General features: G+C 40.8%; 1 protein-coding gene across 5 annotated transcripts in view; it reads right to left on the bottom strand.

The window, feature by feature from the left end:
• Window positions 1–22,592, bottom strand: part of cdk17 (cyclin dependent kinase 17) — a 231,118-nt gene that overhangs the window by 37,344 nt on the left and 171,182 nt on the right. For all 5 annotated transcript variants that reach the window (XM_073065903.1, XM_073065901.1, XM_073065905.1 and 2 more), the window contains 2 exons: window positions 18,854–18,979; window positions 4,468–4,524 (listed from right to left, as the gene is read on the bottom strand). In XM_073065903.1, the coding sequence (XP_072922004.1) occupies window positions 4,468–4,524; window positions 18,854–18,979 (183 nt within the window). The remainder of the gene's footprint in view (window positions 1–4,467; window positions 4,525–18,853; window positions 18,980–22,592) is intronic.

The following is a 22,592-nucleotide window of genomic DNA, read 5'->3' as shown; positions in this document are numbered from 1 at the left end:
TAATTCTACTTCCCATTCCCATATGTCCATGCATGGCCTCCTCCACTGTCGTGATAAGGCCACACTTAGGTTGGAGGAACAATACCTTATATTCTGTTTGGGTAGCCTCCAACCTGATGGCATGAACAATGATTTCTCAAACTTCCAGTAATGCTTCCCCCCTCTCCCCTTCCCATCCTCTTTTCCCTCTCTTATGTTATCTCACTGCTTGCCCATCGCCCCCCTATGGTCCACCCACCCCCACTTTTTTCTTTCTTCCATGGCCTTCTGTCTGTTTTACCAATCAACTTTCTAGCTCTTTGCTTCATTCTTCTCCCTCCAAGTTTCACCTGTCGCTTGGTGTTTCTCTCTCCCCACCTTTCAAATCTACTCCTCAGCTTTTGTTCTCTCCAGTCCTGCCGAAGGATTTCGGCCCAAAACATTGACTGTACTTTTTCCCATAGATGCAGCCTGGCCTCCCGAGCTCCTCCAGCATTTTGTGTGTGTTGCTTGAATTTCCAGCATCTGCAGATTTTTTCTTATTAGAGACAATGAGATAGCTTGTATCAATAGGAATGCAGAATCTAATAATGATGAGATAAATTAACAAATATTGTTTCAAAACTTATTGTGTCAAAACTAAAAAGGTACAACCCCATCCGTGCATATAGAAAAAAGATAATTATCCTAAGTTTCAAAATACAGAATTGTTTTTGGAAGGGTGCAGCATGCTCAGGCAGAGTAGGAAGTGCTGTTTGTCTGGAGGACACTAGTATCATTTGATCAATACTTGGGGCTGAGAAGAGGGGGTCAGGACGGAATGGGTGGAGATGGGTGACAGCTGCCTTTGTGAACTGAACAGAGGTGTTCTACTGAGCGATCACCCAATCCAGTTTCTCATATATAAAGAATCATGCACTATGTCCTCATTATCCATGAGCGGTAGATAAACAAATTTCCTAAGGAAAACAAAATTGTTGGTAACACCAACTCTTGCTTCTTTGTATGAAACAACCACCCCAATATTCATAAATATGCCAACAATGTTCTAAAACATTAATGTACTTAATTTATATTTATAAACTCACTGAAATCTTTAAATATCTTTAGAAAATATTAGCCAACAAGCAACTTCCACTGAATGTACTGAAAATTAAAACTAGTTATTCATTTGTAAATCATAAGTGCACTTGAGTAAACAAAGAATACCCTCTATTAGAATTGCAGAGTGCAGGAAGCCACTTTAATTAAGTGGTCAGGAAAATGATTGGTAAATTTATACAATGATCAGTTCCTCTACATACACATGCACAAGATGTATTTGTTTGGGGGGAAAAAATCAAGGGACCTGGGCTGATGCCACAAATATGCAGATTTGCTAATAAATAGCACATTGATCAGGAGCAGAATGTACACACTAAGTGGGAAGTACAAGCAAATTCCTGATTCACCCATTGGCCTCTGGACGATGAGAAGTGGTGAAAGGAGAGGTTTTGTATCTACAGTGGCTGTATAGAAAAATGTTGTGAAAAAGAGATTGATTGATTGAAATGGAAGAACAGATAAAGGAGTTATGGAGGGAACAGTCCCTTTGAACATACTGCAAAAGCAGGGTAGGATACCTCTGGTGAAGGAAATCCGCTCAAGGTGACTGAAATTATGGATAATAATCCACAGAATGTGGAAACTAATGGGGTGAAAATAAGAACAAGGGAATTCTACAGGCTGAGAGAAGAAGTGAGAAGTAGACACAATTGAGAGCCATTTCAACAATGGTAGAGGAGGAAGAAATGATTATAAAGAAGGCTAGTCATCTTAAAGGCACCACTGTGGAAAGTCTTATAATTAAAATAACTGCAATACAGACAGAGCAAATGGGAGAAAGGGAGCAAATGGAGTTGTTACCTGAAAATAGGGTGGGAAGAGTTGTCTACATACTTGTGAGGGTGTGGGGGGAGGAAGGTGGAGGGGAAAGAGATGGAGAGTGCGTCACTGGGCTTATAACAGACTTTGGTTGCTTAAACTATCCTCTGAGATAGAGATATCAAGAAAGAGAAAAGTCCTGTGAAACTGAGAGTAAGATGGACATTTGCAGAAACATCAGAATTCCTATATATTCCTACATACAGTGAAGAAAGCTAATGGCATGTTGGCCTTCATAACAAGGGAAGTTGAGTATAGGAGCAAAGAGGTCTTTCTGCAGTTGTACAGGGCCCTGGTGAGACCACACCTGGAGAATTGTGTTCAGTTTTGGTCTCCAAATTTGAGGAAGGACATTCTTGCTATTGAGGGAGTGCAGCGTAGGTTCACGAGGTTAATTCCCGGGATGGCAAGACTATCATATGTTGAAAGATTGGAGTGACTGGGCTTGTAAACACTGGAATTTAGAAGGATGAGAGGGAATCTGATTGAAACATATAAGATTATTAAGGGATTGGACACACTAGAGGCAGGAAACATGTTCCTGATGTTGGGGGAGTCCAGAACCAGAGGCCACAGTTTAAGAATAAGGGGTAGGTCATTTAGAACACAGTTCAGGAAAACCTTTTTCACTCAGTAGGTTGTGGATCTATGGAATGCTCTGCCTCAGAAGTCAGTGGAGGCCAATTCTCTGGATGCTTTCAAGAGTTAGATAGAGCTCTTAAAGATAGCAGAGTCACGGGGTATCGGGAGAAGGCAGGAATGGGGTACTGATTGTGGATGATCAGCCATGACCACAGTGAATGGCAATGCTGGCTCGAAGGGCCGAATGGCCTACTCCTGCACCTATTGTCTATTGTCTATAATTCTGGAATTCTTATTGTAGTTCACTCTGTAACTTCCAGGCCATTCTTTCTTATTTGTCTCCTCAAATCTTTCTAAAACTTCAAATTCTGTGATGTAAATATGTTTTCTCACTTTGCTAGATCTGATGAAGTTTCAATGCTTTGAAACATTAACTTTGTTTCTCTCCTTGTAGATTCTGCACAATCTGCTCAATATCTTCTGTACTCTGATTTAATTCAGTCTTCACTGAATTGACAAAGTCAGTACCTGCTCCAATTATGACTCCCAAGTTCAAACATTATTGAAAAAAATAGGATAAAAATCATCTAATAATAATAGCTTATTTTTGGGTTATTAATAATTAAAAAGAGCTCAGTACCCAAAGGTGAACATTTTCCAGTACTTTAGACACAATTCTAAAAATTGACAAGAACATATTCTTGTAATACTATAGTTCTGCTTTCAACAAAGAAGTGCCATGACAATTTGTATGCATCATTCCAGAAAAGGTAGATGTGGTATTATATTTAGTACCAGACTATTCAAAACATGCATTACATCTTACCAGCACCTGCTGGAATAGGAATTTAGCCCCCCTGCTCTAGTCACTTTACATTTATGACTATGTGGCTAAGTACAGCTGCAACACCATATACAAGTTTGCTGATGATGCTACTGTTGTGGACTATATCAAAGGTGGTGATGAATCAGTATTCTGTAAGGAGACTGAAAATTTGACTGAGTGGTGTAATTACACCAACTTCTCATTCGATGTCAATAAGACCAAGGAAATGATTGTACACTTCAGGAGAGAGAAACCAGAGGTCCATGAGTCAGTAATCATTGGAGGATCAGAGGTGGAGAAGGTCAGTAACTTTAAATTTCTGAGTGTCACTATCTCAGAGAACCTGTCCGGAACCCATCATATAATTGCAAAGAAAACACAACAGTGCATCAACTTCTTCAGGAGTCTGCAGAACTTCTGTAAGTCATCAAAAACCTTGGCAAACTTCTATAGATGTGTGGTAAAAAAGTGTGTAGATGTGTGGCTGGCTACATTATGGCCTGGCATTATGGCCTTTGAGCAGAAATCCTACAAGAGATAGTGGATTTGGCCTAGTACATCATGAGTAAAACCCTTCCAACCACTGAGTACATCAACATGAAATGTTGCCGCAGAAAGGCAGCATCCATTATCAAAGATCCTCACCACCCAGACCATGCTCTTTTCTCACTGTTGCCATCAGGTAGAAGGTACAGGACTCTCACGACCAGTTTCAGAAACGGTCACTACCCCTCAACCATCAGGGTCTTGAACAGGGGATTACTATACTCAAGTAAGGACTCTTTTATCTGTTATTTCATGCTTGTTATTTATTATTATTTATTTATATCTCCATTTGCACAGTTTGTTTACAGTTAACAGTTCCTGATGTTTACAGTTTACAGTGACTGTTCTATAGATTTGCTAAGTATGCCCACAGAAAGAATCTCAGGGTTGTATGTGGTGACATATATGTACTTTGATAATAAATTTTACTTTGAACTTGACAATCACTGCATTTAGTTAGCACCAAAATAGTAAAATTCTCAATCTGTTTGGTTCAATAGTAATTAAGTGTAGTTCCCAGTAGGAAGTTTCCATTATTTACCATAATTTACTCTTTGCTCAAATTATCTCCTCTTACTGGCAAATTACTGAAAAGCAGCAGAACTTCTTACCTCTCCAAGTTTGTCCAACTTAATGTAGGTTTCTAGTTTCCCAAATCCGATCTCAGACTACAAAAAAATACAGAATGGTTAAAGCTTATATTCTGCTATAGTTATCAACTTTGGGTAACAATGAATGTGTTTATTTTCCTAATGGCCATACACAATCTAAGCAAGATCAATTCCAAAATATATTTACATATTGTATTGCACCACTCAAAAGAACATTTACTGATTTACCACAAGAAACTGCTCTGAGTTTTACTGCTTTGGTCTAAATGATTAAGTATTTGTTAAAGCACTATATTTTACCCCTCCTCCTCTTGGAAATTAGAGTCAAGTCTTTCAATGATGCAAAAGCTAATTGTGCTGCAGAGTGACTGGAGTTTAACACTGAGCTCTGGTGTTAGCTGTGTGAAGCTTGTACATTGCAATCATGTGTGTCTCCTCCAGATGCTTCGGTTTTCTTGAACTTCCCAATGTTGGTAGTTATTCGGCTGCTGTAAATTCTATGTGAAGGAGTAGGGTGGAGAGGTAGGTGTAATGACAAGAATATGGGAAGAATAGGTTACAGATAAAACTAGTGGAGGATGGGAGTGCTCTGAAAGCTGGCGAAGACTCAGGCTAGACAGCTTCATTCACTGCCATAATAAAATACGGTAAAGTATTGATAATTGATCAGTTGTTTGGTTTATTAATGCAAAAAAGTTTAGGGATGTGGGGCAAAAGCCCAGTTCCCTTAAGGTAATCAGGTCATGGTTATGTCACAATCCCACTGACTGATAAAATAGGTTTGAGATCCTTGCTGTTTTTGAACATTGAACATTGCTTCTGAAATTGCATTTTCACAGAATACTCCCTCACAAAGTATGATATTTGTTCTCCTAAAAGCAAGGGAAGTTAATATAGAACTGCTAAGTAAGTACCGTATTTATTGTTTTTATTTTTTCTATATGAGTTTTATCACTCGCCCAGTGATACACAATGCTCCTGATTAAGAACCGTGATCATAACCAACAAAATTATCAAGGTCTCACTCATGTGGTTTGCTTCCCAATTACAGGAGACCTATTTGTTTACTTGAAAATGGTCCTTGAAGTATCTGTTACCATATTGGAATATCCAAGAGCTTTCTTGCAAAAGGTTTATTATGCACCATGCATAACTATATAATCAGGCTAAATAGAACAATCTTAAAAATGAACTGTGAATCACATTTATTCAGTAAAAAAAAATCTAAAATTTAATTGGTCTCTAGGCATGTCAAAATTGGCACAACATACAGTTCTGCTATGCCACTGATTTATACATTGAATTACTGAAAGGTCTGCTGCAGTGAAATATCCGTGTGCTGAAGCAATTTACCTAATATCAAATGAGAAGCTGCAGAAATCAGACAAAACAGGCATCTACAAAGCAATCAATAGTTATCCACAAAGCACTGCGAATGGTCAAGCAATTTCCTCCACCACCACAAAGCTACTTGGAAATATGCAGGGTGTATATCTAAATAAACTCTCACCCAAGATGGTGTGGTCTTTCATTGATTCTGTTATAGTTATTATTCAATAGAATTATTGAGTATGCCCACAAGAAAATGAATCTCAGGGTTGTATATGGTGATATATATCAACTTTGATAATAAATTTACTTTTGAACTTTGATACTTGCATAACTAGTAATATGCACTGATCAGTCTGTAACCTGCCTGTTCTAGAAGTCTGAAAAATGTGTAATTTACTGCTAAGTGATTTTTTGTTAAAGCATCAAATCTTTTGAAAAAGTTGCCTGTGTCTGGATTATATTCATTTGCTTTAATGGCTTTACTTTAAATTTTCAAGTATTTCCAGTTGACATGCAGTTTTATGCAAGTAGTTGTTTATATCATTTTTTAAATGGCTAGATAAAATGATAAACTCTGCAAGGCCATTTTTAACTTCTGTGCACACTCAACAGAAGCATGTCTGAGACAATCTGGTGCACTTGGCTCCTGTAATGACAAGGCTTGTTTGCCATTGATCTTAATGGCAGAACATCAATAGACTGAATGTCTGCCTTTCAAATGGCAATTCTTTCATCCAGTAAAAAATGTGAGGGTAAGTATATGAGTCATTTAATAGTTTTAATCAATTCTTGGTATTTTTGGTTTTTATCAATTTTCATTTTTTAAAATTATTTAACTCAACTTGGAGTTTTATGTGCCTTCACCCAACAGAGAAACATTTTAAAATGGATCAAATAATTTGGCAATGACAAATTGTCAAAGAGTTTAAGATAACAGTGCCTGAGTGAGGCACAATCCATGATTTCCTGCACTCAAAGGTTGCTCCAACTCAGTGGTATGGAGGATCAAGTCAATTGGCCTGTTTCCATGGAAAATGCAAGTGGTAGCTATGATTGGCACAAAGCCAGTCAGTGAGCTGGGTGTAGCATAGTGTGGCTCAGTAATTTTTGCACTATTATGAATATTGAAGATATTCAGAAACTAGGAAATACACAGGAGGTCAGGAAAGATCTGTAGAGAGAAATTTGAAATTTCAGATCAATAATCCTTACTTAGAACTGGAAAGGTAAGAAAACAAGTGCGCTTTCAGCTGTAGAAATGAGAAAGGAGAAAAGAACAAAGGTAATGTCAATTCATGCAGAGACTCCAGGGGACATAGATGTTGGCACCAGCTAAAGGTGGCCTGTCTGTGGCAAGTGTAAATGAAAGAAGATGAATGAGGGCAAAGAAAAAAACAATAAACAATGCTGGCAGTTAAAGATACAAAATTGCACAGTTGATGCAAAATATGAAATAAAAGAGAATGCCAGAAATACTCAGTGGGCCAGAAAGCATGTGCTCAAGGAATAAAAATGAGATGTTACAGTTAAGTGGCATGCAGAACTGGCTAATTCTTACACAAACAAATACGGGTCATTATTCAAAAAAGTTGAACTCAATATTGAGTCCTGAGGCTTATTCAAAGATAATGGATTTTGTTGGAATTTTGGAAGATGTGAAAGACAAGGAGATCAGAAACTTAAGGAAAGAGGAGCAGCAGTTGGCCCTTCAAGCCTGTTCAGCTACTCAGACCAACCATAGCTGATCGCCAGGCTTCATCTCCTCTCTTATGCTGGCATCAGTGTGGGATTTGGATGGAAAATATAAGTGGCAAGGAACTGGAAACTCAGTCATCCTTGTATAATGAATAAAGGTGTTCTGCAAGGATGTCACTTAATCTCCATTTGTTTTCTCCAATGCAGAGGAGACATACATTGTAAGAATAAAATGTTATACACCCAAATGCAAGTACAAGTTAATTATTGTTTCATTTAGACCCTGGGATGGGTAATGTGGTTGCCTGAGAAAGTATCACGAGAACAGAAATATTTGATAGAGGAGAGTGGATGATATACTCTGGTCCAAAAGGCTGATATTGCTGGCTAAGATTCTCCTAGGATAGAGAAATGCAGTTGGGGATGTTTAGGGGGCAAAATAAGTCATTCCACTCCACCCTTTTACAGCCTGAAGATTTCCAGAGGAGCTTTGGTAAAGCAGCTTATTGTGATCCATCTACAATCCTACTTATTCTGGGCCCTGTTAAAATTCAGTCTTTCACTGTTCAATTCCAGGAGTGTCTCATCCAGTAAAATCAGTTTCTTTTGATGCCAAAATATGCTCCCTAAAAATGTCAACACAACTGAAAATAGAGGTAAAGAAAGATAATAGCATGCTTGCCTTTATCAGTCTTGATACTGAGCATAAAAGTCCATAAGTCATGTTGGAGCATATTATCCCTCTCTCAACCACATTCTCCTACCTTCAACCTTTGATGCCTCAACTAACCAAGAACCTATCAACTTCCACTTCAAATATACTCAATGACCTGACCTACACAGCCATCTGTGGCACCCACTGGCTAAAAAAAGTTTGTCTTGCCCTCTGTTCTAAATGGACGGCCCTCTATTCTGAGACTGTGCCTTCTGGTCCTAGACTCCCCCAATACAGGAAACATCCTCTTCACATCCACTCGATCTAGGCCTTTCAATAGGTTTCAATGAGATCCCCCCCCCCCCCCCACCCTTATTCTTCTAAACTCCAGAGGTCCGGAGACATCAAACACTCCTCACATGTTAACACTTCCATTCCAAGAATCATTCTCGTGAACCTCCTCTGGACCCCCTCCAATGCCAGCACATCTCTTCTTAGATAAGGGGCCCAAAGTTGATGTTGGACAACCAATTTCAGAGAGTGCTTAAATAGAGCTAGTTTTCAATCAAAAAGGCGATCAAGATTTTAAAGGCAGAGCTTTGCGGTGGTTTCTCTCAGTTGAGGAGTGACCAAATAGCAGAAGGCAGTGTGTAAAAAGAGCTACCTTTGTCAGGTTCACGATCAAAATTTAATAAGCAGAGCTTCACAGCAGTTTTCTCTGAATTAGACAATTGATGTCAGGGAGTGTGTAAGAAGAGCTAGGTGAATGACATCAGGAAGGCGATTGAGGTTTTAAAGGCAGAACTTAGTGGCAGTTACTCAGAGTTGAGGAGTGACCAATCAGCAAGAAGGATTCATTAGAAAGGGCCAATAAAAATAGCATAGGGGCAAACAGAGCAGCCATCCTTTTCAGTGTGGCAGTGTTTAAGAGCGGCTTTGGCTCATCACTCTTTGTCTGTTAGGGCATAGTTTAGTGAGAGTGGCTCTAAGGGCAGTGTTTTGTATTGTGTGTGGGATGTGGGAAATCTGGGAGACAACCAGTCTCCTAGATAAACACATCTGTACCAGGTGTACCGAGCTGCAGCTCAATGACCTTCAACTCATACGGGAGAATGATAGACAGGGAGGTCGTCACAGGAGATAGGTAACTCTATCTAGGAGAAGGAGGGGGAAATGCACAGCCAGTGCAGAGTACTCCTGTGGCCATTCCCCTCAATAATAAGTATACAACTTTAGATACTTTCGAGGGGGATGATCTACTGGATGAGCCACGGTGACCAGGTCTCTGGCACTAAGTCTGGTGCCGGGGCTCAGAAGAGCAGAGAAGTGAAGAGGACTGCAGTGCTGTTAGTGGATTCTTTAGTCAAAGGAACAGACTAGGTTCTGTGGGTGCAATAAGGATGACCAGATGTTATGTTGCCACCCTGATGCCAGGATCAGGGATGTCTTGGATTGGTTTCATGGCATTCTCAAGGGTGAGGGTAAGCAGCAAGAAGTCTTGGTGCATATTGGCATCAATGACAGAAGTAGATAAGGTGCGGAGGTCCTGAAGAGAGATTTTAGGGCGCTAGGTAGAAAGCTGAGAAACAGCATCTCCACGGTAGTAATCACTTAGATTGTGGCCTGAGCCATGTGCCAGTGAGGGTAGAAATAGGATGATTTGACAGGGGAATGCGTGGCTGAGGAACAGGTGCAGGCAGCAGAGGTTCAGATTTATGGATCATTGGAATCTCTTCTGGTGAAAGTATGACTTATACAAAAGGGACAGGTTACACCTTGACCAGAGGAGGGGTCCAATATCCTTGTGGATAGGTTGGCTAGAGTTGTTCGGAAGGGTTTAAGCTAATTTGGCAGGAGGATGGGAACAAGAGTAATAATGCTGAAGATGAGGTAGCTGGTTTACAAACAGAGGCAATGTGTAGTGAGGAGAGGCTGTTGATAGAACAAAACTGCAGTCAACAAAATGAGATGCAATGTAAAAGGTGACCAAAATCAAAAAGGGTGAATACAGGACTGAGGGTGTTATATTTGAATGCATGCAGTATATGGAATAAGAGAGATGGTAGAGAGTAAGAGAGACTTAGAGCACAGTTGCAGATTGCCACTTATGACATAGGTATCACTGAATCATGGCTGAAAGAAGATGGGAGCCTAATGTCCAAGGATTCACAATGCATTGAAAGGACAGGCAAGAAGGCAGGTGGAGAAGGCAGTGTTGCTGTTTTGATTAAAAATGAAATCAAATACAGATAGTGTCATTTATCTATGATAAACTCGCAGAAATATATGCCCACATCAGGAATGAAAACCTGGGATAGGGGCATATCTGAATTGGGACAAGACTTAGACTGGGATGCGATCTGGGATAATGCTGCCGGTGCTTCGAAAAGCCCAAATCATCAGTATATACACTTGAAATTTTGTCATAGAGAATATCTAACACCGAGAATTAGACATCAAACAGGACTGGTTCCTGACCCATATTGTTCATTTTGCCCCCACGGAACCGTTAGCTCTTTTATACATGTTGTATGGGAATGTCCAGGGGTTTTTGGTTTGTGGGGGAAGATTATCAGTACTGTACTATGGTTAGTACAGAACTAATGGGGGTACAATTACCAATGGACCCCGCTGTACATCTTCTAAATGATGACTGCCACCTTCCCTTACAGAAAAAACACACAAAATCTGGCTGGCAGGCCTGACTGCAGCTAAGAAGATTGGAAACCTCCTCATGATATTTCAAGTACTCACTGGCTTTGGAGCTTTTTGGACAGTTCTTACCTGGAATTATGCTCAGCAAGAGTAAATGATGCACAACCATACACAATCTTAATGTGGACAAATTTGATATCTAACTTAAAAGATCTTCTGTTTGTAAAGGGGGTTTCTTCTTTTTTCTTTGTTACTGTGTATGTAATCAAAATGGCTTCTTTGTTTTGTTAAAAGCAGGAATGCTTCTTTGTTGCGAGAGAGTGCTGGAAGCTTGTTTGGGTTAAAATTTTACTGATAACGAGAATTGTATTCCTTTGTAAACCAATTGGGATTAATGTTGTTCTTTCTTCTGAGTCTGTAAGCTATTGTTGGCGGGCTTTTGGGGAGATCGGCACCAGGGGTTGAGAGAGAGAGGACGCGATGCTGTAAGCTGGGTGAGGAACGGACCCCAAGCAGGGGTCCAAGGCCAGGAGGTACTCCGAGGAGAGGAGATAAAGCTAGATGTGCTTGGTTGACCACTTCGGGTGGTCCTAAGCTGCGAGTCGAGGAGTTCGGAGGGGATCGAATGGTGGCCAGAAGACTTCAGTAATTGAGCTCCAACGGTTGTGCACGAAGTGGTTTGGACTTTGATAAGTTTGGCGCCTTTTCTTAATTGTTTTTCCTTCATATATACTGTATCATTATTAATCACTTAGTTATAGTAACCTTTATAAATTGTACTCATTTAATCGCATATGGTGTACTGTCTGTTTTTGGGCGAGGCGGGGACATCACACAGCATCCACACCAGCTGATTACCCAGTTTGGTGGGGCCGAAGGCTGCTTCCCCTAGACGAGAACGAGCTGAGCGAGCCTGAGGCGACCCAGGGGGTTACATGTTAAAATAGGAATGCTCCGTCTGTGTATGCACTACTATTCAGCTGGTTGGTGGGCCGGATCGCGTATTAATGAGTTGACGGTGGGTCAGATAAATGCCATAAAAACTTGAAATATGGGAATTATCCATTTAAATACATCTAGCTATGTTTGGCCTCAAATTAATGAATAACGCATGCTAGAAAATCATTTGTGCTTAAGGGTGCCTACCCCTGCCCTAGGGTTCTGAAAGAGGTGACTGAAGAGATTGTGGAGGCATTAGTAATGATCGTTCAAGAATCACTAGATTCCGGAAGGGTTCTGGAAGACTGGAAAATTGCAAATGTCACTCCACTCTTGAAGAAGTGAGAGAGACAGAATAAACTATAGGCCAATTAATCTGACCTCAGTATGTGGGAAGATGTTGGAGTCAATTATTAAGGATGAAGTCTCAGGATACTTGGAGACACATGATAAATAGGCTGTAGTCAGCATGGTTTCCTCAAGGAAAAATCTTGCCTGACAAATCTGTTGGAATTCTTTGAAGATATAACAAGCAGGATAGACAAAAGGAGATTTGCTTGATGTTCTGTACTTGGATTTTCAGAAGGTCTTTGGCAAGGTGACACACGAGGCTATTTAACGAGCTATGAGCCCATGGAATTACAGGAAAGATTCTAGCATGGATAAAGCAGTGGCTGATTGGCAGGAGGTAAAAGTGGGAAAAGGGAGCCTTTTCTGGTTGTCTGTCAGTGACTAGTGGTGTTCCTCAGGGGTCTGTGTTGGGAACACTTCTTTTTACATTATATGTCATGATTTGGGTGATGGAATTGATGGCTTTATGGCCAAGTTTGCAGGCAATATGAAGATAGATGGAGGGGCAGGTAGTGTTGAGTAAGCAGAGAGGCTACAGAAGGATTGGACAGATTAGGAGAATGGGCAAAGAAGTGGCAGATGGAATACAAATCAGGAAGTGTATGGTCATGCACTTTGGTAGAAGAAATGAAAGAGCTGACTATTTTCTAAATGAAGAGAAAATACGAAAAACCAAGGTGCAAAGGGACTGAGGAGTCCTCATGAATGATTCCCAAAAGGTTAATTTGCAGGTTGAGTCTGTGGTGAGGAAGGTAAATGTGATGTTAGCATTAATTTCATGAGGACTAGAATATACAGGTGTTCCCCGTTTTTCGAACATTCGCTTTACACCACCTCGCTGTTACAAAAGACCTACATTAATTACCTGTTTTCGCTAAAAGGCAGTGGGTGATAAAAGGCAGCGCGCGCACCGAGCAGCCAAGCTCCTTGCCCGGAACTACATTCTAGCCGACATTGCTTAAACACGTGCCTATGAGCATCTGTGCTTTATCTTGATTTATTTTGTGCATCCGTTAGCAAGATGAATTCTAAGGTATTGGAAAAGCCTAAAAGAGCTCGTAAGGCTGTTACACTTAGCGTAAAACTAGACATAATTAAGTGTTTCAATTGTGGTGTACAAAGTAAGGACATAGTGAGTTTGGCTAAGGAGGCTGAGATTGTGGAAGTTGACAAAGATGATGTTGAAGAGGTTTTGGCATCCCATGAAGAAGAACTGACAAATGAAGAGCTGATGAAGAGGAAAGGATAACAATTGAAACCGAATGCAGTAGCGAACGGCCTGAAAGTGAAGTCGTCCAGGAACTGAACATGAAGCAATTGCATGATATTTTCACTGTGATTGACAATGCTACAATGATTGCAGAAAAGTATGACTTTAATTTTGAAAGGGTACATAGGTTTAGGGCATATTTGAAGGATGGTTTGAGTGCTTACAAAGAACTGTATGACAGAAAAATGCGCAAGGCTGAGCAGTCAAGCATACTGTCGTTTTTCAAGCCTTTCACATCAGCCACAGCAGACGACGAACCTCGATCTTCGACATCGAGGCAGGCAGGCATAGAAGAAGATGATTTGCCTGTCCTGATGGAAACAGATGACGATGAGGTAACACCCCAGTCTCCAACCACCCCAACCTCCGATGACTCAGCCTAACACACCATCATCAGTGTGCTCACTGTCTTCCCGATTCCAGTAAGTGAAACTACACTGTACATACATTATTTGTACTTTATACTGGCTGTGTATTTTTATGTGTTATTTGGTATGATTTGGCAGCTTCATAGCTTAAAGGTTACTGGAGAGAGTGTTTCTGCCGAGAGCGCTTGCGCCGAGTGTTTCCTGCCAAGAGCACTTGCGTGAGATTTTTGCTACAGTGGACAGTGCTGCAAAGATTGCAGAAAAGTATTCCTACTTTATTTCGGCTGCGTATTTATCAGATCATTCCTGCTTTTACTATATATTACTATTATTTTAGGTTTTATGTGTTATTTGGCACGACTTGGTAGGTTATTTTTTGGGTCTGCAAACGCTCACAAATTTTTCCCATATAAATGGTAATTGCTTCTTCACTTTATGACATTCTGGCTTACGAACCAGTTCATAGAAATGCTCTACCTTCCGATAGTGGGGGAAACCTGTATAAGCAAGGACGTAATCTTGAGACTTTATAAAGCAATGGTAAGGCCTCACTTGGAGTATTGTGAGCAGTTTTGGGCCTCTTGAAAAAGACATTCTGAAATTGGAGTGGGTTCAAAAGAGGTTCACACAAATGATTGAAAGGCTTGTGACATGACCTGTATTCACTAGAATTCAGAAGAATGAAGGATGACCTAATTGAAACCTTGATTGGTCAAGGCATGAAGGTATATGGGGAGCAGGCAGGAGATTGGGGTTGAGAGGTAAAATGGATCAGCCATGATGAAATGGCGGAGCAGACTCAATGGGCCAAATGCCCTAATTCTGCTCCTATACTTTATGGTCTTAAAACTGCTCAAAATACTGCAAGTGTGGTCTGACCAGTACCTTAAAAAGCCTCAGGATCACAACCTTGCTCTTATGTTCTAGTCCTTTTGAAATGTATGCTAACATTGCATTTGCCTTCCTTACCACCGACTCAATCTGCACAACAACTCACAACTGATTTTTAATTTTCTCCCCAATTAGAAAATAACCTATTCCATCTACCAAAGTGCATGACCATACACCTTCCCTGACTATATTCTATCTGCCACATCTTTTCCTATACTCCCAATCCGTCCAAGTCCTTCTGCAGAGTCCCTGCTTTCTCAACATTATTTATCCCTCTACCTACCTTTGTACTGTCTGCAAACTTGGGCACAAAGCTATCAATTCCATCATCCAAATTATTGACATGAATCCAAATTATATAACATGAACAGAAGCAGTCCCAGTACAGACACCTGAGGAACACCACTATTCACCAGCAGCCAACTCGAAAAGGCCCCCTTTATTCTGACCCTTTGCCTCCTGCCAATCAGCCAATCTTCTATCTAGGCTCTCCATGGGCTCTTATTTTGTTCAACAGCCTCATGTAGGGAAACTTGTGAAAGGCCTTCTGAAAATCCTGACTTCTTTGGCTTACTTTACTACCAAGTACCCCAAAACCTCATCCTTAGTAATGGACTCCAACATCTTCCCAACTCTTGAAGTTGCCAACTGGCTGATAATATCCAGTCTTTTGCCTCCCTACCTTCAGAAAGAGTGGAGTGATATTTGCAATTTTCCAGTCCTCCAGAACCATTCCAGAATCTAGTGATTCTTGAAAGATCATTACAAAGATTAACACAGAAGTTGCGTACAACAAGGGCCAGAGTTGCCTCTACTTCCTGAGGAGACTTTGCAGGATGCAGGCCTCTCCTTCACATGTTCTACCAGTCTGTTGTTGCCAGTATAATCTTTTTCTATGCGGCAGTGTGCTGGGGCAATGGCATTAATATGGATGATGCCAACAGGCTCAATAAATAGATTAGAAAGGCTGGCTCTGTTATAGGAGTCAAACTGGACACACTGGAGGCTGTGGTAGATCAAAGGATGCTATGGAAAATCTTGGCAATTCTGGACAATGTTTCTCTCCCTCTGCATGCCATCATCGCTGAACAGAGGAGCATTTTCTGTGACAGACTAAGACAACTGCACTGCTCCAAACAGCGCTATATGAGTCATTCTTCCCCTCAGCAATTAGGCTCTATAATGAGTCAACTTATAGCCGAGGAAGTGATGACACCTTCCTGTAGACTGTTTGAGGTAACTTACTTTTTTTTATTCTTTCTATGTCTCTTCTAATATTTACATATCTTTGCACTTGTAATGCTGTGATACTGTAAGTTCCTTTGGGATCTATAAAGTATCTATCTATATAATGCCTCCACAATCTCTTCAGCTACCTCTTTCAGAACCCCAGGGTCAAGTCCATCTGGTCTAGGTGACTTTTCTACCTTCAAGACTTTCAGGTTCCCAAGCACCTTCTTAGAAATAGCAACTGCAGTTACTTCTGCCCCCTGACACTCTCAAATGTCTGGCATGCTGCTAGTGTCTTCCACAGAAAAAAACGGACACAAAATACATATTAAGTTCATCCACCATGTCTTTGTACCTCATTACTACCTCTCAAGCATCATCTTTTGCACTGCAGTATCCACTCTTACCTCTCTTTTATTCTTTATATATCTGGAAAAAACTTTAGGTAGCCAGTTTCATATTATTGGCAAGTTTACCTTCATATTTAATATATAAATTTTCTTTCCTTAAGGTATTTTTGTTGCCTTCTATTGTTTTTTTAAAAGCTGTACTACATGCTCCCTCTTTTGCTTTTATGCTGTCTTTCACCTCCCTTTTCAGCCACAATTGCCTCATCCTCCCTTTAGAACATATCTTCATCTTTAGGATGCATTTAAGCTGCACCTTCCGAATTGCCCCCGAAAACTCCAGCCACTGCTGTTTGGCTGTCATCCCTGCTTGTGTCCCCATCCAATCAACTTTGGCCAGCTCCTCTCTCAAGCCTCTGTAATATCCTTGACTCCACTGAAATACTGATACACCTGACTTTATCTTCTTCCTCTCAAACTGCAGGGCAAATTCTATCATATTATGATCAAGCCTCCTAAGGGTACCTTTACCTTAAGCTCGCTAATCAAGCACCTCCGCTTCATTCACCAAAACTGGAACTTCCCAGTGGCCAAACATTTTAATTCCTAATCCCATTCCTGTCCATGGCTTCCTCTCGTGCCATGATGAGGCCACCCTCAAGTGGAAGAACAATACCTTATGTTCCATCTGGGTAGCCTCCAACCTGATAGCATGAATATTGATTTCTCCTTCCAGCTAAAAAAAATCCCCTTCCCCCCATTTTCTTCTATTCCCACTCACACTCTGGCCTCTTACCTCTTCTCACTGGCCTATTACCTCCCTCTGGGAGCCCTCCTGCTTCCTCCTTCCCTTTCTCCTATGGTCCACTCTCCCCTCCTATCAGATTCCTTCCTCTCCAAACCTTTAGCTTTCCTACCCACTCGGCTATCACCTTCTGGCTATCCTCCTTCCCCATTCCCACTTTTTTATTCTGGCGTCTTTCCCCTTCCTTTCCAGTCCTGAAGAAGATCCTTGGCCCAAAATGTGGACGCTTCATTTCCATAGATGCTACCTGACCAGCTGAGTTCCTCCAGCATTTTGTGTGTTCAAATTTGTAAAAGAAGCCAAAGTTTAATACTTTTGATTATTAATTTTTTGGCTGTTCACTTAAACTTGCTTGTCACTCAAACTAGGTGCTAATCAAACTTAACTGAAAATTTTGAAAAACTGCATATGATTATCTTTATATTGTGCTCTACACATTACTGTAAAGATTGAACAGTGATGTTTTCATTTCTCTCATCAACTATCCATTTACACTAAGACAATATACACAAAGTGATGGAGGAATTCAGCAGGCTAAGCAACATCTATGCTGAGATATGGGATTGCAGAGTGGTGGTGGGGGAAGGAGAGACTGAGGTTCCAGCAGCAGCGTGTGCAGTCTTGGCCTGGACATGCTCCAGACTGGAGTTGGTGTTAGAGGTTGCACAATTAGCAGTTTGAATGCGTCCAGGGTCAAGAGAATCAGCATTGATGGTGGTGGAATTCGGGTTCTGAATCCACTTGGGATCGTTGGAACCGATGTTGACAATATTAGTATGAGGTGTCCAGAGACCTCGGGGCATCCAGAGCCGATGGCATTGGAAATAATGGGGTCTGCAGTCTGCAGATAGGTGATCTTCCGATCCTTGCTGGACACGAAAAGGCAAATTGAAAGTGTGGAGCTGGTGGAGAATGAAGTATTTGAGAGGTCCATCGCATGCGGAGGAGAGAAAATCTGGAGCTGTGGCAGTGACTCGGACAGGGTACCAGATATCTCCTCATGGCAGAAAGGGTGTCACGTAGAATACAGAGGGAGAAGCAGTCAATTGAATGTGAGTACTGGGGTTTTCAGTGGGTCTGAACTAAGAAGCTTGAATATGGTGGCACAAGATGGCAACGAAGACAAGTCCCCAGGAAGGATATGTGACTGTGGTGGTGGGTCTGGGTGAGCATGGTTGACAAGTTGGAGGGCAGCAGAATCACAGACGGGGAGCAGTGAGAGAGGGTTCACTAAACTCTCATTGAAGGGAAGATTTAAACTTCTTCAAGGTAGGCATCCCTTGAAGAGACGCAGCAGCAGTAATATTATTATTATCACAAACGTGAAAATCTGCAAATGCTGGAAATCCAAATCAACATACACGAAGTGCTGAAAGAACTCAGCAGGCCAGGCAGCATCTGTTCCTCCAGCATTTGGTGCCATTGATGTTGCCTGGCCTGCTGAGTTCCTCCACCATTTTATGTGTGTTGTTTTGGATTTCGAGCATCTGCAAATTTTGTCCATTTACACTAATCCCATTTTTATTTTCCCCACACTTTCAACACTTACCCTAGTTTCTATCATGCACCTACACACTAGGGACAATTTGTACTGACCAATTAACCTATAAAATCAATGTCTTTGGGATGTGAAACCAGAGCACCCGGAAGAAACTTAGTTACAGGAAGAACATCAAAAACCCACATAAACAGACACCCAAGGACAGGATCGAACTTGAGTATCTGACTCTATGAGGCAGCTGCTTTGCTAGTTGTACCACTTTAAATAAAAGAAACATTGTCAAAATTTAACCTAAGCTTTCTTGGACTGGAAACGATATAAAACAACCAGCAACAAAGCAAATTTACCAAAGAAGCTCTGCGAGATCTCCTACTCATTGGCTGGTCAAAAGGTGGGCTGCTCATCTGCAGTTTTTCCAAATATCCATCAGGCAACCGAATATCAGCAGGTAATGACAGCCGTTTGTTGACATCCTGAAAAACAAAGGAAACAACGCAATCATTTACCCAACTGCAAATACCTGAATAGTTTCCTCGTCCTTAAAACATCCAATCAAATCTCTTTATTATCTATATACTTAGTGAAATCTCTTGCTGCCTTCAGTAATTTTTTACATCTCGGCTGATGATGCTCCTTAGCACTAGCTTTCCTCCCTTTTTATTACCCATCAGTTGAAAGCTTATCTAACAATCTTTAAGTCAGGATTGTTTTTCCTTAGCTCAGCTTTAGACTGAGTGAAGCCATTACCCTCATCCTATCTTCAAATTTTGCTTCTTCATAATCAACCCTACATTTCACCCAGCTATCATTTCAGGTCACTAGTAATCCATTTCTGTAATCTTCTCGATCCCTCTACTCGTGCCACAGTATCTGTGCTCCTAACTGCTTTGGTCCCTGATCATCAGCAAATATAACAACTCCACTGGAAGCTGTACTTTCAATCACATATCCTTAGCTCTGGGTTTACCTCTCCAAACCACTGTTTCCTCATTTTAAGATTAAACATTTTGTCAAGTGGCTTGAAATACTTTCCAACTCAAATATAAATTTTAAACACATTATAGTTTATTTAAGTGCAATTTCACCATATTTTTCTGGATAGTTTTCTCTTCTATCACTCAGCCAAACAATTTAAACCTGCTTGACCAATCCCACTTCAGCCATTCTTTTTGCTCATCTGCTATTAAAATCCTGACCTGTTCCCTTGATGTCTTCACCTGAGTGCTAAGGAAGTCTTATAAGGCTCTTATCATCCATAAACTTCAGCTCATTCAAACTCTGCCTCTTCATCCTATTGCATATCAAGCCTTACTTGTCAGTTAATTCATTCCAGATAACTCTATCATCATTCATGGCCTTCGTTTGTCCTGTTACTCCAACATCCTTGTCATCATATTCCTATCTTTATAAACACATTTCAGCTAAGTTCTAGCTAAAACATTTTTATGCAACAAAAAAACAAGATAGAGGAGAGAGGACAACCTTCCCTAAATATAGATTTGGTTGGAATACTTTCTACTCCTTGATTAGTATGCAAAGCAGTCATAACCAATTAAAGATTCCTCTACTAAGTCAATTTTGGAGAGCATAATCATTATTTACATGCAATGATATTTACATTCCATTAAAGGCCTTCAAAGTTCACAGCAAATTTATTATCAAAGTACATATATGTCAACATATATAACAATGAGATTAATTTCCTTGCGAGCACTCAATAAATCCGTAATAGAATAACTATAAGAGATTCAATTCAAGAGCACACCAACTTGAGCATTCAACCAGTGTGCAAAAGACAACAGACTGTGCAAATACACACACAGAACACAAGAAAATCTGCAGATGCTGGAAATCCAAACACACACAAAAAGATGGAGGAACTCAGCAGGTAAACAGTTGATGTTTCAGGCTGAGACTCTTCTCCAGGACTGGAAAGGAAGGGGAGAAATCTTTCCCCATTCCTTTCTAGTCCTGAAGAAGGGTCGTGGCCCAAAATGTCAACTGTTAACTGTTTTCCATAGATGCTGCCTAATCGGCTGAGTTCCTCCAGCATTTTATGTGTGTTGCAATAAATATCGAGATCATGACATAAAATGATACGAGTCCTTGAAAGTGAGTCCACAGGTTGAGTGAATTTATCCCCTTTTGTTCACGAGCCTGATGGCTGAGGGATAACAACTGTTCCTGAATTTGGTGGCATGACTCCTGAGGCTTCTCTACTTTTTTCCTGATGGCAGCAGTGAGAAGACAGCATGACCCGAGTGGTTGGAGTTCCCGATGATGGATGCTGCTTTCCTTTGACAATGCTCCACGTAGATGTGCTCAATGGTGGGGAGGGCTTTACCCGTGATAGATTGGGTCATATCCACTACTTTTTGTATGAATTTCCATTCAAGGGTACAGTATTGGTGTTTCCATATCAGGTTGTGATGCAGCCAGTCAATATACTCTCACCACACATTTACAAAAGTTTTAGATATCATGCTGAATCTTTGCAAACTCTAAGGAAGCAGAGGTGCTGCTGTGCTTTCTTTATAATTGCACTTATGAGCTTGTGCCCAGGACAGCAACAATCTGATGAAGTGAGTACCTCTTGTTCAGCACAAAATTGTTTGAGGCATCCCTGAGAAATGGTACAGGTCGGGTTCAGGTGAATCAGACCCAGAAGACTTGACTCAACTAGCAATGATCTTGGACTGAATCCCATAATCCACATTTGACAGTGAGATGGGTTACCTTTTTGGATGCCTTTCTCCTTTTCCCCGGCTCGGAGATCTGGGTGATGATGTCCTTTGATGACACATTCAGGAGGTCTGGTCTGTTCTAATCTTAGTCTCGAGTAGAACTCAACTGACAGCCATTGCTTCCGGGTGTTTTTACCTACCTTGAAGGAATGAACTAGCCCTGGATCAACAATTGTTCTAGATTTTCCCTTATGAGGTCATCTTAAACCTCCAAGATTGAAGACAGAAACTTCTAGTAATTAAAGAACTGCAGATGCTAGAAATCTAAAATGAAAACAGGAAATGCTAGAAACACTCAACGAGTCATGCAACATCTCTAGAAAAGAAAGGCAGAGTTAATACTGCAGTGTCTTTGATGTTTACAGATGAGGCTGAATGTTTTCTTGATATTATTTCAGAATCTATTAGAGACTTTCGGGGAGGTTACAAGGAAAGTGGATGAAGGGAAGGCAGTGGATGTTGTCTACATGGACTTCAGTAAGGCCTTTGACAAGGTCCCGCATGGGAGATTAGTTAAGAAGATTCAGTCGCTAGATATACATGGTGAGGTAGTAAATTGGATTAGACATTGGCTCAATGGGAGAAGTCAGACAGTGGTATTGGAGAATTGCTTCTCTGAGTGGAGGCCTGTGACTAGTGGTGTGCCACAGGGATCAGTGCTGGGTCCATTGTTATTTGTCATCTATATCAATGATCTGGATGATAATGTGGTAAACTAGATCAGCAAATTTGCTGATGATACAAAGATTGGAGGTGTAGTGGACAGTGAGGAAGGTTTTCAAAGGTTGCAGAGGGATTTGGACCAGGTGGAAAAATGGCAGATGGAGTTTAATGCAGACAAGTGTGAGGTATTGCACTTTGGAAGGACAAACCAAGATAGAACATACAAGGTAAACGGTAGGACACTGAGGAGTGCAGTAGAACAGAGGGATCTGCGAATACAGATACATAGTTCCCTAAAAGCGGCATCACAAGTAGATAGGGTTGTAAAGAGAGCTTTTGGCACATTGGCCTTTATAAATCAAAGTACTGAGTATAAGGGTTGGAATGTTATGGTGAGGTTGTATAAAAGACACTGGTGAGGCCGAATTTGGAGTATTGTGTGCAGTTTTGGTCACCGAATTACAGGAAGGATATTAATAAGGCTGAAAGAGTGCACAGAAGGTTTACAAGGATGTTGCCGGGACTTAAGAAACTGAGTTACAGAGAAAGGTTGAATAGGTTAGGACTTTATTCCCTGGAGCGTAGAAGAATGAGGGGAGACTTGATAGAGGTATATAAAATTATGATGGGTATAGATAGAGTGAATGCAAGCAGGTTTTTTTCCACTGAGGCCAGGGGA

Source organism: Hemitrygon akajei, chromosome 14 (genome assembly GCF_048418815.1).
Source record: "Hemitrygon akajei chromosome 14, sHemAka1.3, whole genome shotgun sequence".
Classification (NCBI taxonomy): domain Eukaryota; kingdom Metazoa; phylum Chordata; class Chondrichthyes; order Myliobatiformes; family Dasyatidae; genus Hemitrygon; species Hemitrygon akajei.
Note: the sequence above shows the minus strand (reverse complement) of the source record. Positions and strands in the feature narration are given on the sequence as shown.